General features: G+C 44.9%; 1 protein-coding gene across 2 annotated transcripts; it reads left to right on the forward strand.

Annotated features, from left to right (window-relative positions):
- The first annotated feature begins 1,864 nt into the window (after positions 1–1,864).
- Positions 1,865–15,120, forward strand: NCOA4 (nuclear receptor coactivator 4). Of its 2 annotated transcripts, none has more exons than XM_080621166.1 (10): positions 1,865–1,952; positions 8,017–8,170; positions 8,621–8,761; positions 8,881–8,969; positions 9,467–9,575; positions 10,164–10,235; positions 10,833–10,976; positions 11,203–12,204; positions 12,680–12,769; positions 13,342–15,120. In XM_080621166.1, exons 2-10 carry the CDS (start codon positions 8,030–8,032, stop codon positions 13,345–13,347), a joined length of 1,794 nt encoding a protein of 597 aa, XP_080477292.1. In that variant the 5' UTR covers positions 1,865–1,952; positions 8,017–8,029; the 3' UTR covers positions 13,348–15,120. The 2 variants fall into 2 exon arrangements, with proteins under 2 accessions (XP_080477292.1, XP_080477291.1); XM_080621165.1 differs by lacking the exon at positions 1,865–1,952 and adding an exon at positions 4,328–5,530.
- Positions 15,121–15,958: the final 838 nt, after the last annotated feature.

The raw sequence follows: 15,958 nt of genomic DNA on the forward strand, positions 1-15,958 counted from the left end.
AACAGGAGGAGATCTTGTTTATTTTTCCATAAAATCGCATCCCTACCCAGCCTTTTGCCCCTCTTTGAGCAGAATGCCAATCTGCTCTTTGCTGGTCTGCTGTGCAAGTTTGGGTAAACGGGCACATCTGGTGTGGCTACGGGTATGGCACAGGGAAGAGTGGTGTCTACTGCCATCAGTGGTGGGAGGAAAGAGCACATTAAAAATATGTGTCTGGTTCCTTTCTCTGAAATTCCTTTGGGAGGAGATGGAAGATGTATCCAAACCGTGAATCCTCCTAGGAAAGTATAACTTTAGCCACAGTGAATGCACACAGAGAGTGTACCACATGAAGAAAATCTAGCAGCACGAGTGGTTCCATGAAAACCACCCAAACCACCTGGATTATGACATTGCCAATACAAGGCCAGTAGAGAACAGCAAACTGCTTTGTCTACTACGCCTGCCTACCCAAGAGAGGCTGCTGTCTCTATGCAGGACAGTCCTGCTGGGTGACTGGCTGTGAGGACACCACAGGTATGTGAGTGCTGATGGTTTTCAAGGTCAGACAGGGTTGGTATTATTTTTTTCTCTTAAATCCAAATACATAGAGCAGGATTATATAACACATCCTGTCTCCTGTGCGGTTAGATGGGGAAGCCAAATGCCTGAAATGCAAGTTCCTAGGGCAACAGGACATGTGGGATTAGATGGCTGACTCTACTTTCTCTTACGTCAGCATTGCTTTATTTGTACTGTAGCCACGAGCCCTAACCACAAGTAAGGTCCTGGCCAAAAGAACGGCTCCTTGGTCTGTGCCCAGAGGAGCTCCTGTGTAGGAAATGGTGACTCAGCTACCACATGTATGCAGAGCTGCACAGCTACTTGGGTTTCCATTTGAAGCCCTTTTTCTCTGTTAATGTTTTAAGTACTGTGCAAACACCTACATGCATTCCCAGAGATGCTGGCTGGGTGGTCCCAGAAATGCTTAACTTTCGAGATCAGAATTCTGATTCTGATTCAGAGTACCTGTGTAAAGCCAAACCAGGCAATGCACATTGGGAATTTCCCAGAGGCACAAAAAAGACCAAAACCTGTGACTCGCTATATAGAACCACAGAATCAACTATGTTGGAAAAGACCTTTAAGATCATGAAGGGCAACCATTGCCCCAGGACTGCCAAGACCACTACTAAACCATGTTGCTGAGGGCCTCATTTACATGTCGCCCAGTATGTTCTGTACTTTATCTTTCTCCTCTGCCCTGTTCTGTTGCAGGCAGGGAGGGAGACCCAGTGTTCTCCGAGGTTTTGAAGCAGGTCAGGCTGGTGGTGGTGCACTTCAACACGTGCCACCTGCTGCTGTTCTGGGCAGTGTGGTTTGGCGACCCATGGCCTGTGCGGGGCTGTGGGAGCCAGGCAGCTCTCCCACTGCCCGCCAGCTACCCCAGCTGCTGAGCAGCCCTCCCACCATGACAGGTAAAATGGGAGAAGGAAGTACAGGGCGGGGGGATGTCAGAGGTGACGACCTGCAAGGCCTCATCCTGGCAGAGAGGCTGTGATGTGTCGAGGGCGGCCGATGTCTACCTCTAGCACGCAGCTGCCGCAGGCCGCTCCTCTGCTGTGGGCCACACTGGTGCCACATCAGGTGCTGCGCGGCTGGCAAGCCCTGCCCCTCCACCAGCACTGCCGCCGCCCTGCCCCTTCTGGAGGCCGCCATGGTGTGCGCGGAGGTCAGCTGCTGCCGGCGGGGGTTTGCTGTGCTGGGTTTGAGTTGATGTGCATCTCCCTGCGCTGCTCTCCTGATGACAGCGCCAGCCGCCGCCGACAAGGCCTTAACGGCCTCCAGGCCCCGCAGCCGCTCCGCCTCGCCGCCAGGGGGCGGGCGGGGGCGGCTCTCTCGCGAGAGCGGCCGTTGTTTGGCGGGCAGCCGCGGCGGCGCTGGGCAGTGGGAGGACATCTCTCCGGACGCCGGTGAGCGCGATCCCGCCGGGCATCGCTGGGCGCGGCGGGAAGGGCCGGGGAGACGGGCCCAGGGGAACGACACAGGCCGGGGATCCCCTAGGCCGGGCTGGGTGAGGGTGTACGCTCGGGGCCGGACACGCGTTGCGTGCCGTGGCGGTGCCGGCGGTGTGGGCAGGAAATGCGGTGTCGTTACTCTCCGTGCGGGTGTTCTTGCAGCGGTTTCGGTGTCGCCGCCAGGCTCGGGCCCGCTCGCGGGAAACGCACGGCCCTGTGCTTGAGGAGGTGGTGGCTGCTCCCCCCTTCCCGCGTGGCGGGGCCGGGATTCCGCGCAGGGCCGGCGGAGCGGCTCTGGGCCCGGCGTGCAGGGAGGGGGTAACCGGGCAGAGCCGCTCATCGGCGGAAGGCGAGGTGACCTGTGTCCCGGCCACTTTGGTTGCGGCCCAGGAGTAACAAGCTGAAAGTCGCTGAAGCGGCACGGGTTGGGTCGGGCATGAGCCGGCAGTCCGGTCGGGAAACTAACGTTCGGTTGTGGAGGGCTAACGCTGATGGAATATGAAGACATGGGTTGTTTTATTCATCTCGCTTTCTTTTTATGCCCGTGAGAAGTTAAGCCGCTAGCACGCCTAAAGAAATCTTGCCCCTTAATCGAAAAGTCAGAATCTTTTGTGAATAGCTGCGCTTTTCAAAGGTGTAAGCAGTAGCAGTCCGGGTTTGGATTAAAATGACCAGGAGTGGTCATGCACTGTGTTTACCGGAGGTTTGTCAAACGTATGTTGCTAGGTAATTGGTAAGTGGCTTGAGCCAGGGCTTTCAGGGATTTTGTTAGACATGCTTTCAGCTTCAAACTCTGTATTTGTGGCTGGGATCACATGTAAAAGCTGACAGAGGAGCAAGATTGTTACAGTGGGGTTTTAGGTAAGGTATGCAGTCATGGGAGGGGAAGAAAGCTGGCAGTCATGTAAAAAATACTGTTCATAACTTTGCAAGTGCATAATGTATTGATGGACATATGGTGAGCATGGCTGTGCTATCTCTGGGGCCATATGCTTCAAGCAGAGGGAGGGATTTCCGAGTTGTTTTCCAAAGGGTTTTAAACACAAAAGTCTGAAAGCTACTTGTGTTGTAATGTGAAATCTGTGTTAAGATAACAATGTGTCTTTTCCACTCTTGGATACCTGCTTTGGCATTATATGTAATTATGGCATAGTGATTTCAGGCCTTCATATTCAGATGTTCTGTGATTTTACTTATATGCCTGCTGTGCTGTACTTAAGGAATACTTTTTTGCAATTGATGGAATAAAATGATAACCAGGCTTCTTGTCTCAGCCGCACTGGTGACTTGCAACTCTTCAGAACCCAGCTCTTGTGAAGATATCCCAGTACCTGTGCTCTGTGCACATGCACAAAGAGCTTGCTCTTCCAGGGCTAAAATAGGCTGGAAATGTAGTTGTGTGTGTTCAGGTCTACAGCACAGATGCAATACAGTGCAGGCAGATAGAAACTACCTGAAGTTTAGAAAATTATTACCTGAAACTTTTAAAATGACTGTCTTTTAAGGTGTTCATTTCACTTTCTCGTATTCAGAACTTTTAGAGATTTAGAATAGCTATAGGGAAGTTCTTCCCTGTGAGGGTGGTAAGACACTGGCACAGGTTGCCCAGAGAAGATGTGGCTGCCTCATCCCTGGCAGTGTTCAGGGCCAAGTTGGACAGGGCTTGGAGCAGCCTGGTCTAGTGGAAGGTGGCCGTACGCATGGCTGGGGGTTGGAACCAGATGATCTTTAAGGTCCCTTCCAACCCAAACCATTCTGGGATTTTTTTTATTTTTTTTTTTTTTTTTTGTGCACATGGCTTGTGACTTAAAAAATATAGTGGTGCCTGCGTGTTTTGGAGCAAAATGAACTCCTCAGCAGAAGCTCCATACGGATCCTGGCTTGTGATGTGGATACTGTACTGTACATCATTCTTGTTATGTTTGGATGTAAATGGAATTTTCTGAGATTCAGCTCATGTACTTAGAGTACTTTGCTCCCTGACCACAGCTCCCACGCACCCAGTTACTTAAGAGGAACTACTGTTTTTTGGCGGGGTAAAATGGAAATGAGGAGGAATTTCAGTTCCAACAAGCCACCTGGTCTAAAACCAGATGAAGTCGGGTCAGAGACCTTTGGAACAGGTCTTGCCTTGTCCTGCCAGCTGAAAGAAATCATTCCACATTTATAAATAGAGTCTGTTCGACGTGAGGTTTTGTTCCCTTCAGAAGCTTTTTCCCAGTAAAGCCTGGAATCTGCCATCTTTTTGAGGTTATTCAACACCCGTTTGAAATGGAAAACAATGATCTTGCCAAGCAGTGGCAGGGATGGTTGTACTGAAAGTGCAAAGCTGGTAAAACCAGTTTTGTACTGGCCTGTGAGCAGTTGCGCAGGCAAGGAAAGGTTGTCTCTGCTCCCCAGCCGTGGGGACTTAACTGAAATCTGAAATATGACTTTTGTCCAGCAGTTTCTGATCTACAAATAGAAGCAAAAGAAGACAAATAGAGGAAGTTACAGCTCGGGTGGAGGTTACACAGAGCCCTAGGAAAAGTAATGCTGTAACCAGGAGTTCTGGCTGAAGTGGCAGCTCTCGAGTGAGGCTTTGGATGTTAATAGAAACAGACAGAAATCTTTCCACAGTTATTCTGTGGAATAATAATATTATCTTCCTGCCTCATTGGGGAAGTTCATTTGGCTTCATAGCTGTGACATTTTTACTGATTACATGCAGATGTGTACGTGCACCTTCCTCAGCTGTGTGTGAAGTTGTGGAAGCAGGAATGGAAATTATAAGTAAGAACTGTGCATGTAAGTGTCATTTTGGACCTTCCAGGAGTTAACAGCATCCAAGCGGTTTCTCACAGAAGGATTTCTGGAACTTCAGAGGTGCGGTGCTGGGCTGGGGAGCCTCTCGGTGCTGCGGTTTGTGTGTGGCCAGGCACACCAGGAAGGTTTAATTTGGCAGCTGTGTAGGCTCGCGACCCTTTTCGCCCTTGTTGCTGCAGAAGCAGTATGTGGCTAAGCAGCCTTAGCGCTCGGGTGTGCTTTGTTGCATTTGTTACACAAAGAAGGCGCGTTGCCACACTTCTGAAGTTACAAGCAATAGCGGTTTTGTTGCAGAGCGTTCTGGTTTTGCGGTTTAAGCTGCCAGCGGGATGCGGGCCGGAGCTCGGCATGTGCGAGGACAGGACGGGGCAGGAGGGGCAGGACAGGGCTCAAATGAATGTGCCTGGCCCCTGTCCCCACCCGGTGGAAAGACTTCGGGGGAAGGGGCCGGGCGGCAGCGCTGACGTGCGGGCGCGGTGTCGCGGGGCGGGCCGCGGGCTGGGCGCCACGATAACGCTTGGGCGGGGCGGGGGCCAGGCTGCTCTGCCGGGCGGTCCGGACCCGGCTCGGGTCGCGACACTTGGAACGGGATTTGCGGCGGGACTGGCGGCAGTTGCACGGGATCTCTCTGTAAAGACCCTTTGGAGCCCGCGATTCTGCAGGGTAGAAAATGGAGACCGCGTTGTAAGCGGGACACTGGGGAGTGAGCTGCTTCCTTCTCTCGGAATGTAAGTGCAAGTTCAGCTGGAGGGGGCTCGAGGGCCGTGCATCCTGCGACTCAGTGTGCCCACGGTGGGATAGCTCCTTGTGGTTGGAGGCAGTTCCATGACACAGAAATTGCCGACGCTGGTGACTATTGCAACCATGTATCCTGCTGCAGAAGTAATTGTGTTTTGTTAGTGTTGAGGCCAAATGTGCCATTTCGGGTGCCTCAGTGGGACCTGAAAATGTCTCAAAACTCCTAGTGCTGTTTGGTGGTAATTGGGAAGCCAAGAAAAGGGGTTACCCCCACTTGTTTCTGTTAGAAGCTTGTAGTAATTGAAAAGAAGGAAGGATTGAATCTTATCTTCAACAGTAATGCTGGTTTTACTGACTAATTTTTGACAAAGCATTAGAACAGCCATCTTACAGGAGCTGGCTGGCTGGAGGAAAGCATCATTTGTTCTCTCTGTATACATTTTGGAGAGAGATTCTTGCAAGCAAATGGAAAACCAGAAAAGCAACAAGCACAAGTATTCAGAGATCGTTAGAGCAGCATATGTAAATTCCTTCAATTTTATGAAGTTGCTAATGCAAAGTGTGAAAAAGTAGCATTTCTTCAGGCACTGAGCCGAATTCCCTAGTGGCATAAATTCAGCAAACACATAAATGGTAATACAGGATACTTGGGGCTTGACATTTGTAGATACACAGCTTAACATAATTTTCACAAAACATCTACTCTGCAAGCAAACATGACAATTGCATTTAGCCTTTCAGACTTTGGCTTGGTTGTTACATAAGAGTATGATCAATGGAATGATAAAGAATGATATGAACTTTTTTGTTTACTTTTATGACAGCTTTTAATATATCTACTATCCTTGTGTATACCTCTTCCTTTGTATTAATACTTTTAGATTACATCTGAGAACTGGGACTTCTACTTACCTTTTTCTTGTAGGCTGTGCATGAGCACGATAAAATATAAGGGGTGTTGTGAAGAGAAAGCTTACCCTTTGTTGAACATCATTTGTAAGGTGAAGTTCATGAAACCTTACAAAATTGAACCTGTGCAAGAATGAGAGGATGCAAATACAAGGACAAAACTGGCATTCATAGCACAGAATGGAGAATGATATATTTTGGACTTCTGCACCCCATCTAACTTGGTGTAGAATTAACATAAGCTTAAAAAGTAAATTCAAGGTCGCTCTCTTGTAGCTGTGCTCTGCACTTCCTAGATGAGCTGTTACGATGAGGATGGGAGTGACTTGTGTGCAGGGGGTTGGGGGTGGCTCCTGTATCTGCTCTGTGTCTCATGGCAGGGGGCACATGGGAGAAGGGGAGCGTGTGATCTGGAGGGACCCGAGGGAGGTGCAGCCTGTCCTCACAAGAAACCTTGGTTTTCTGTCAGCTTCCACTTGCAAACTACTCCTAGCCCTCTCCTCCCTGAAATATACAACTGTTATATCTGGTGGGTTTTGCTGTAGAAGGATTTTTGGGTTGCAGGTCATGGGGCTTGGAAATTGCAGACAAAACGGCTGCTCAATAACAGGAGCTTTGTGGTTGTCTTGTCATATTCAAAATACTTAGTTCCCTCCAGAGGGGTGGTAAAATCTATAAAATATTTAGATTTTCTTTAATTAATTCTGCTGGGAATTTCCATAGCTGTCATTGCTGAAGCCTCACTTTAGATAGAACATGTACTGTGAATCTTTAGTTAGTGCTTAGGAGTCACATGAAACCAACAGGAGAATTGGAACTCTTTGGTAACAAAATACCCACCATTTAGAAAAATGCATATATCAGTGCTTCCCATTTTTTTTACTTAAAGTCCATATTTAGCTTTTTTCCCCTTTCTTGCAGAATCCTTAGCAGGGTAACTTCTGTAGAAATTTTGTACCTGAGCCCCTTTTACTTGAGGATATGCTGAGGCTGAGTAAGTTACTATGGCTGTGACCACCACAAAATAATGGGTAGCTGCCACAAGTTTTAGCCTTTGCAGCTTTGTAAAGTGCGATCCTTGTGTCAACACTTGCTTTTCCAGTTGGTCAAGCTGTATTAGAATTTTCTCATTTATGGGAGCCAGTTCATTGGTTGTACCTGAAAAAAGGGTGACTGAGACATTTCCTGCTCCTGGCCAGGCTGTTCTCCTCCAGCTCTGACAGAGCTGCTGGACCTTGCCGGAGTTAGGCCTCAGCTGCTGCAGTTTGCTGGCTAGACATAAAAGCCAGGGGAGGGTTGCCTAAGCTCTTGTGGTTGAAGCTGTTGTCAAATATCTGTTGGTTTTCCTGCAATTGTGCAAACTCTGTGGGTTGAGGGGTTTGAGAGACCATTGTTGCTCCTGGAGAAACCTTTATCTATGTTTAGAAAACTTGCAGCTGTGTCAAGTCTTAGTTGGTTTTTTTTCCACCTTTATAGTGAAATGAAGCAGATGGTTCCTTCAATGTTCTTCCTCTTCTCTTAAAGAGGAATAGAAACTATTAAAATTTTTCTTTCCACTGTGTTTTAGGAACACTTCAAGAATGAGTCCACCACAAGATAGAAGCAGAAATTCTTGCAGCAGTGAGCCTCTGGCAAAGTGCCTTCAGGCAAAGAAGGACCTGGAAACAGCTATATCTGGAATTGTCAAAGCTGAGCAACAGATTAAAGAGAACTGGCGGGAGGTAATTTTAAATTCTTTGTAAAAAATGTTTTAATAACTAATATAACTGTAATGGTAATTCTTATTATTCCAGAGTGCTTTGATTGCAGTGATGGCCCGAAACTTTCTCAAAGACTTGCAACCATCTTGCTGTGTAATTTGGTCATGCTTTTTATAAAGGTATTTCTGTATTACTAGCTTAGGCACACAGAATTTCCTAAAGCTGTTGATTGAAACATCAGAATAGAGAGATGTGGCAAATAATGTTGTTCTTTGATACTTCTTTGAAGGTGGCCTTGGAACTTTTACAGACTTTAGTCATGTGATGCTGTGGGTGACTGGTTCGTTTTTTAAAAACAAATTGCTCCAAAAATACCACTTACCTGTGAGAAATACTGTTTTATCATCAGTGCTGCATATGCGTGTTCATAATATTTGGCAGATGCTCTAGAGATGGTACATTTCCTCACAGGTGAAAGCAAAGATTCACAGCCACATCAGCCGCCACTTGGAATGCCTGCGCAGTCGTGAGGTTTGGCTCTTTGAGCAGGTAGATCTCATCCAGCAGCTCAAAGAGGAGGCGTTGCAGCAGCAGGCGCAGCAGCTGTACTGGGTAAGATTTGGTTGTAAACTGTTGCACTGGAATTCAAGCAAACTTTGTCTTTGTGAGTATTTTCTCAATTTTAATCTTAGAAGCCAAGACAATAATGTGTGTTTTTGTCTTCCATGCAGTATCTGGGACAATTCAACTGCCTTATTCATCAGCTGGAGCGCTCCTGTAGTAACGAACTAGCAAACCAGATTTCAATTTGCCTGGAGAGGTAAATTCATTTTATGATGCAAGTTAACACAATTGGTATTTATTTTGACTTCTTAATTTAATCTGATTTTTTTATTCTAATGCAAGTAATAATAGATCTAACTTGCTACATTTTTAATGGTTCCCAGAAGTAATATCTTCAGAGCAGTCTGAGATATGATTCCTTTCATAATTTTTATCTTAAATTATAAAAACAGGACTACGACGAGTACGAGAGGTTTTCATTTGTGCAGATAATTTCACATATTAGTTGTTGATGGCAGTTGAAGTAAGAAGAAGAAACTTGTGTTTTGCTGGCTATTTATTCTGTTCTTGGTTTGTGTATAGGCATCTCTATTCAAGTATTAAGTCTTTTTGTTACCTAATTTGTGCCAAGTCAGTTGGAAGCCATTTTATGAAATAACAGGCTGATTCCCAAAACATGACATTCCAAAGCAAGAAGATTGTAATTTTTGGTTTTTAACTTTTCTTTATGTCACTATCATCTTACTCGTTCAGACTGGAGAGTCTTACTCTTAAACCAGAGGAGTCTTCCGTCCTGAATTTTGAGGCTGACACATCTTACCTTCGCCAGGCTATTACCTCATTTGGTTCAATTAAAACAATGGTAAGCACTTTCCCAGGCTGGAATACTTGGAAAAAAATCCAAGGCACTATTGTAACATATTCCAAGTGATATTTGTACTTTTAATTATAGCTTGAATGGATCTTGTGTATAAGTCACATGGTTTCAGCTGTATAATGCATACCTGGTGGTTTATTAACTGTTGCATGTAGTTCTGACTTTGACTGAGCTTCAGTCTAGTTATGTACATGTTAACATATTTTGGCAGAGACTGAGGGAATAATGTTTGTATTCTTGCCCTATTCCAGCAACTGAAAATTAATGTTACGGTTTTCTTTAGATATTAATGGTTACACATTGTAGATGGCTTTCTGTGCTATAAATATTGTGGGCTTTTTATATAAGCAGCATATTTCCTGTATTATTTGGGATAATTTTCTTAAAGGAAGTGGGCTGAAGGTGATGTTTTTATAGTAAATCTCCATTCTGTTTTTAAATATTGAGAAAATTGTTAGCCACAAAGAACCGGTGAGTCGTAACTGTGCTTTACTTCTGCTTTTGTGTAGAATACATCCTAGAAACTGGAGAAAACTGAGGTTCAAATGAACTTTTACTTTTCTTTCCTTACAGCAAACCTCAGAGAAAGAGAATACTTCTCATTGGTTCCCAGGGCAGAACTGTGCCCTAATGAACTGTGAGCAGGTAAGATTGTATCTGTGAATGGTTAATTGTATTAAAGGGAAAAGGAGAACTCAAGCACAAGAGGTTAGATTGCTTGAGTAACGACTTCTGTTTGTTTGTTAACATGCTTGAGTAGCCAGTAAGTTGCTGTGGTCAGCAGTAGTATCTGATGTTACTGCTCCAGGAACAGACATGCAAGAACATAGTGTGAAAGGGAATTTGGAGTGATACTGTCAGTGAGAATCTTTTAATTGAATGTTCCTCAGTGTCATCAAGCCAGGAGTGGAACTGATTCCTTTTAATGCAGAAATTCATGGGCTGTCTTATGTTGGGCTCTGTACAGAAACAGCCTCAGTGAAGGAGGGTTACAGGTGTCAGAACTGTGCATTGTAGAAGTTGTCAGTTTGCTGTCTTGTCATTTGCTCTCTGAAGAATCTGGGATCACAAAACAATCTATCGGTGCAGTGGTTCAGTCATACAAGGTTTTTACTTAGAAGGGGCTGATTTTGGTTCTGGTTCAGAAATACTGATGCATGTTCAATGCCTGTTCTGATGTTCACCATAGATTGCCTCAGCAGTTAAGAGCTTCTCATAACCAAGAACTTTCTTTCTCCGCAGAAGACACTGTATGGGACAGTGAGTGCCTCGCTTGCCGACTGGTTACTTGGGAGCAGACCTCTGAGTGCTTGCCAGGCTCCTTATGTTCCCAGCACCAATCTTGCAGAATGGGTTACACAAAACCGTGTGTCAGAGCCTAGCCAGGTAAGCTTTTTATGGACTAACCTAGTTATTAATAAAGGGGAAAACAGTTTCTGACTGCAGGCAGAATGTGGTGGGAATTAAACGATCTGTAATTCTCTTCACTCTGCCTTGTGGTGAGCTAAGACTTTTGCACTTGCTAGCAGAAAGCTCCAATCTGTACTGAGCAAACAGTCACTGAACATTGTCTTCCGGTGTTAATACATGTGTTCTAATGTGTCTTTACTAGGATTTAAATTCTTCCAAAGTTTGTTATTTTGAGCAAGCCTGGGGAAATCTGAAAGATTTGGAAAACTGGCTCCTGCAGAATCAACAGCGGGATGTTGCTGGGAAGACAGGCTCCCCTGGCCGCAAGGACTCCACCTCTACTTTCAGCTCGTCCTTTTCCACTATTGAAAAGGTGGAGGAATTAGAATCCCTTGAACAAGAAGAGATGGACCTTTCTGACTGGCTGCTTACAGCTGGCACAGAAAATGGAAGCACTGCTTCAGATGAGAAATGGAAGTATGAATTCAAACCTTTTAGGGAAGAATTTAATCTGAATGATTGGCTCCTCAAAGCTGAAACATGTACCAGTTGTTGTGGCAGCCAGATCAAAAGTGTGGAAATTGAGAACCTGGGAAATCTGAAGTGTCTGAATGAGCATCTTGATGGAAAGAAATCACCCACTACATCTGCTGTGAATGCTTGGCTTCTTCAGCATCCCCAGGCCCCATTTAAAGTGGAAGATGTGTGCAAAGCTAATGAGCTGTGTGCCAGTTTTTCAGAATGCATGTGTGATGAAAACTGTGGAAAAGTGGCTCTGTGTAAATGGCTTCTGAAGAAAGAAGGGAAGGATAAAAATGGCGTTCCAGTCAGCCAGAAAGATGTACCAGACCCTGAGCATGAGAAGGCCAAGTCTGCTACCAGTAGCTGGCTTAACCCCACGCAGCAGCTCACAGGGGAACCTGTTAGTGCAGAGAAAGCAGATTATTCAGCAGAGATCGCAGAACCCTTGAAAGTATTGCTCGAAAGGCCTCTGACAAGCTGGCTAGCTAAGGCTGAGCACAAAGCAGAAGGGGCAGAAGAAAAGGCGAGTAGGGACAAAGCAGATAATAGTTTCAAGAGTCCTTTCCTAGACGTCTTCCACCTCCCCTTGAACGTAAATAGTTGGGTGCTGACTTCAAACAACCCAGAAAATGCTAACCCGCCTCCAGCAGAAGATAAATGGCTTCTACGCAAGAAAGCACAAGTGAGCATAAGTTATTGTTACTGCTGTATCCTAAACCAATGTGCCGGGTTTATTGTTTTACCAGATTTAATGCCTGCCTCCTTTTCTAAATCCATAGCTTTTCTGGATAATACTGACTGACAGTTTTTAGGTGTCTTATGTCTTGTAATGTTTTCATGATTATTACGTAGATGAGGCCAGTGTTTAACACAAAACAAGATAATATGTTTTACTGAATGAAGCAAGTATCTCAAAGTCTCAGAAGTCAGTTTTATTTTCTGTTTGAGCTCTTGACAGAATGTGAAGATACATCAGAATTGTAGAATCATAGAATCAGCTAGGTTGGAAAAGACCTTTAAGATCACCAAGTCCAACCTTTACCCCAGGACTGCCAAGTCCACCACTAAACCACGTCACTAAGGGCATCATCTACATGCTTTTGAACATGAATGTATTTATGTTTGGAGATCAGTAATTAAGGTGACTTGTCTTTCAGGACTTTGGCCTTCCTACAGTTTGTGACCTTTTTGCCTGTATGAAACTCAGTGGAGATAAAGAAAAATGGCTGTATCAGACTCCTTTACAGGTAGGATGCACAGAATGTATGAGAACAGCTGATCCTAAACGTAACTCGGTGGTACGGAATACAGGCACTGGCAGCTAACTGGCATCTTCACAGTTCTCAGAATGTAATGTCTAACAGCACTGTGATTCCCTCCCACACACCTTTTTAACAGCTTGGACCATTCTAGTTTTTCATCATTCCTCCTCTTTTGATCGCAAGCCAGGAAGGGAATTACTTGTGTTCTTGAGTAGGATCGCTCTTCAGCTGATTGACACTTGGTAAAATCTTGGTAACTACTGTAACTAGAACGTGCAATTAGTGTCTAAATTTCCAGGCAGCTTCTCTCTTATCTCGGTAGTGTATTTACGGTTGACGTCATGTTTTCCTTTCTGCCGAGATAACTCTTTATCATTGTTTTTGAAGTTCATGAAGAAGTCCTTAGCAGGCGCATTGCAAACCCTAGAGGCAAGATACTCAGTTCTAGGAAGTATTTTAGTGTGCGTTTTTTTCCCAGGGGGTGTCTCACGGTTTTTTTTCCAGAAGTGTTGTTTTTTGTTTACCACAGAGAATAACCCCATTTTAAATTTGTTTAGATGTGAAGAACTGGAAGCATCGACATCGTCCCCTTCCCGCTGATCGATCGCACATCCTGCTGAGTGACTGCTGAGTTCTTGAGTTTTGTGTTTGGCCATCTGCTTTTTCTTCTCAAATTATAACAAAAAGAAAGATTACTCATATAACCGAGTTACAGTGCAGAAGATGCCTTTTTGTCATGATTAATTCTGAAATGTAAACCCACTGAGCATAAACAATCCAATACTATAGAGGTGTTAGTAAATTTGTATCTGTTATGGGACTGTGTGAATCTTTTTAATGGGTTGTCAACTTGAAGCCAGTGCAAGTATAAAGCAGATCTCCCTGGTGTTGTGAAACGTTCACCCTTGGCAGGGACTTCAGGAGTGTTGCTGTTTCTTTCAGCTGCTACAAGTTTGTGGTGCGCTGGGTTCCAGCTTGCTGGGATTGTGGGATGACTTAGGCTGTATTTGGAAGTAATTTCTTTTATTGAGCAATTGCGAACTTTAAAATTTCCATTTGCATCTTGTAGGAGTGCATCTCCCAACTGAATGTGTGTAGTCTAGACTTTGAAAAAGACAAGAACTTACGGGATGTGACATGTGGCAGGAGAATCGGTAACTTAGTTGTGAATGAAAACTTTTCTTGCGGATCTTTGAGCCCTTCAGAGAACAGAGTTGGGTGTTAACCTTCATGCATCAGTAGATCAGATCCTACTGTGTTACCAGCACTTTATAACCATTTGAATTTCACTGAAAAAGCTCTAAGATGAAATGTGTATGTTTATGCTGGTTCTAGATAATTCATAGTGAACTTTTATTGACTAAACCACTGGAAAGCAGGCATCTTGGCCACATAATATTTAAAGGTAATATTTGGGGAATTGGATGCCTTCTCATCAGATTGATATGATGCTATTTAACTGGGAAACGCTAACTTAGTAAACTGCATGGCTCCCACTGGTGCATTTTAAAGATATGTAATCTGTGGAATTCCATGTTATGCATATGAAAGTGGGGTTGGATAATTCTGATTCCTGTAGCTGTGGACATAATACAAGCAATACCTCTTCAGCTATTTAGCATTTCAAGCCTGTAGGAAAGAGCGTGGAGATGGAAATGTGGATCATTCCTGTCAGCTTACATGAAAAACTGTGAAGTTATATAGTTTCTGGTGCAACTTATACTGGCTCTTAATGACTATAAAAACAGCCTCCCCTTCTCCCAGCCCAGCACCCTGCCTGGGAATAAAAGTAATTGTTGTTCTTCACAACCTTGTAGAAATTATTAGCAAGATCCAACGTTGGTGTCACATTGCAGTGGAACATGTTCCTGCCTGATAGAACCTGTGCATTTGTTTAAAAATTAGTTTAGTCTGAGAGAGGGACACTGCACATCTGAAAGAGGCCCTGAAAGGGCCCCGAAAGGACATCATCAGCAGACCACCTGCGGTGCTCAGGCTTCTGTAGTTGGGGCTTTCTGCTGAAAGCAGTAACATGTTTCTGAAGTTCTCTTTGCCTTTTGAAGGTGTCCTTGCTGCTGCATGGGAAGACTGCACTGTGACTAACTCCAGTAACAGCCTAATTTGATTAGCAGTTGAACTTAATAAATGTGATTGATGTGCAGCCCACCTTATAATTCCTTGTAGTCGTCATTGTGTGCTACTTCATCAGTTCATTATGAGCCTTTAAAACTTGGGGGTATGTATTCCTTTACTTACTCAATTGACTTGTTATCACTAATTGATATTTATGTAAAACATTGATTAGTCTTTTCCATTAAAAAATAATTACAACCAAAGGCTGTGGTACATCTCCTTTGCACGGTGGTTCACACAGCACGCTGTGGCGCACTGCCCAGGTAGCCTCTGTTAGGATGTGGCTGCAGCTCTGGCTCCAGCCCTGGACTGCACTCGCCTGCTTTAGCTCATCCCTTCTCCAGGACACGCAGTTGCATGGAGCCCTGGCACACACCAGGATAACCCCTGTCAGTTACTGCACTGCAGCACGAAATGCAGATTTAGACATGACACCTGTTTCTTACAGCTCTGCAATACTTAAGGAGGCTGTATGGGTCTAAGTAGCCTTTGGTCCTCTTCTCTGTGGCTGTGAAACATCTCTGGTCTGGCTGTGCAATTAGAACTTAGCTCCTCTCTGGTGCTTCTGGTTTTTGGACATTGAACTCGCTGCGTGTTTTGTTCTTCCTTTGAGGATTTTCCATTTCTTTCAACTGGGCTGCATTGTACCATGAAGAGAACATTCTCATGAGGCAGCTGGGCCTGGCAGCCGTTCAACCACCATGCCTTGAATTTCATGTGTGGATGTGCGTATGCAGTTTTTTCTAAGTGGATTGGAGGGTCTTTGTTAGAAGCAGCCACGTGCAGATCTCCTGGACATGTATCCTGAATGTTTAGCTTTCAAAGACAGGAGGGAAATATTAAAGGTTTCCCAAAGACAAGTAGGACAGAGTAGTGGGAGCAGAGAATGCTCTTAAGCATGTGGAGACCTTCCTTTGAACAATCTGAGATTATCAGATTAATGCCTTGTACTGAGCAGTGCTTAATTCCATTTCTCTCTCTCCCAGTGGAGCTGGAGCAGTTACTTCCTGCTTCTCCCTCAGCTGTGTTTCTGCAGCAAAT

Source organism: Psittacula echo, assembly GCF_963264785.1.
Source record: "Psittacula echo genome assembly, chromosome: 6".
Classification (NCBI taxonomy): Eukaryota; Metazoa; Chordata; class Aves; order Psittaciformes; family Psittacidae; genus Psittacula; species Psittacula echo.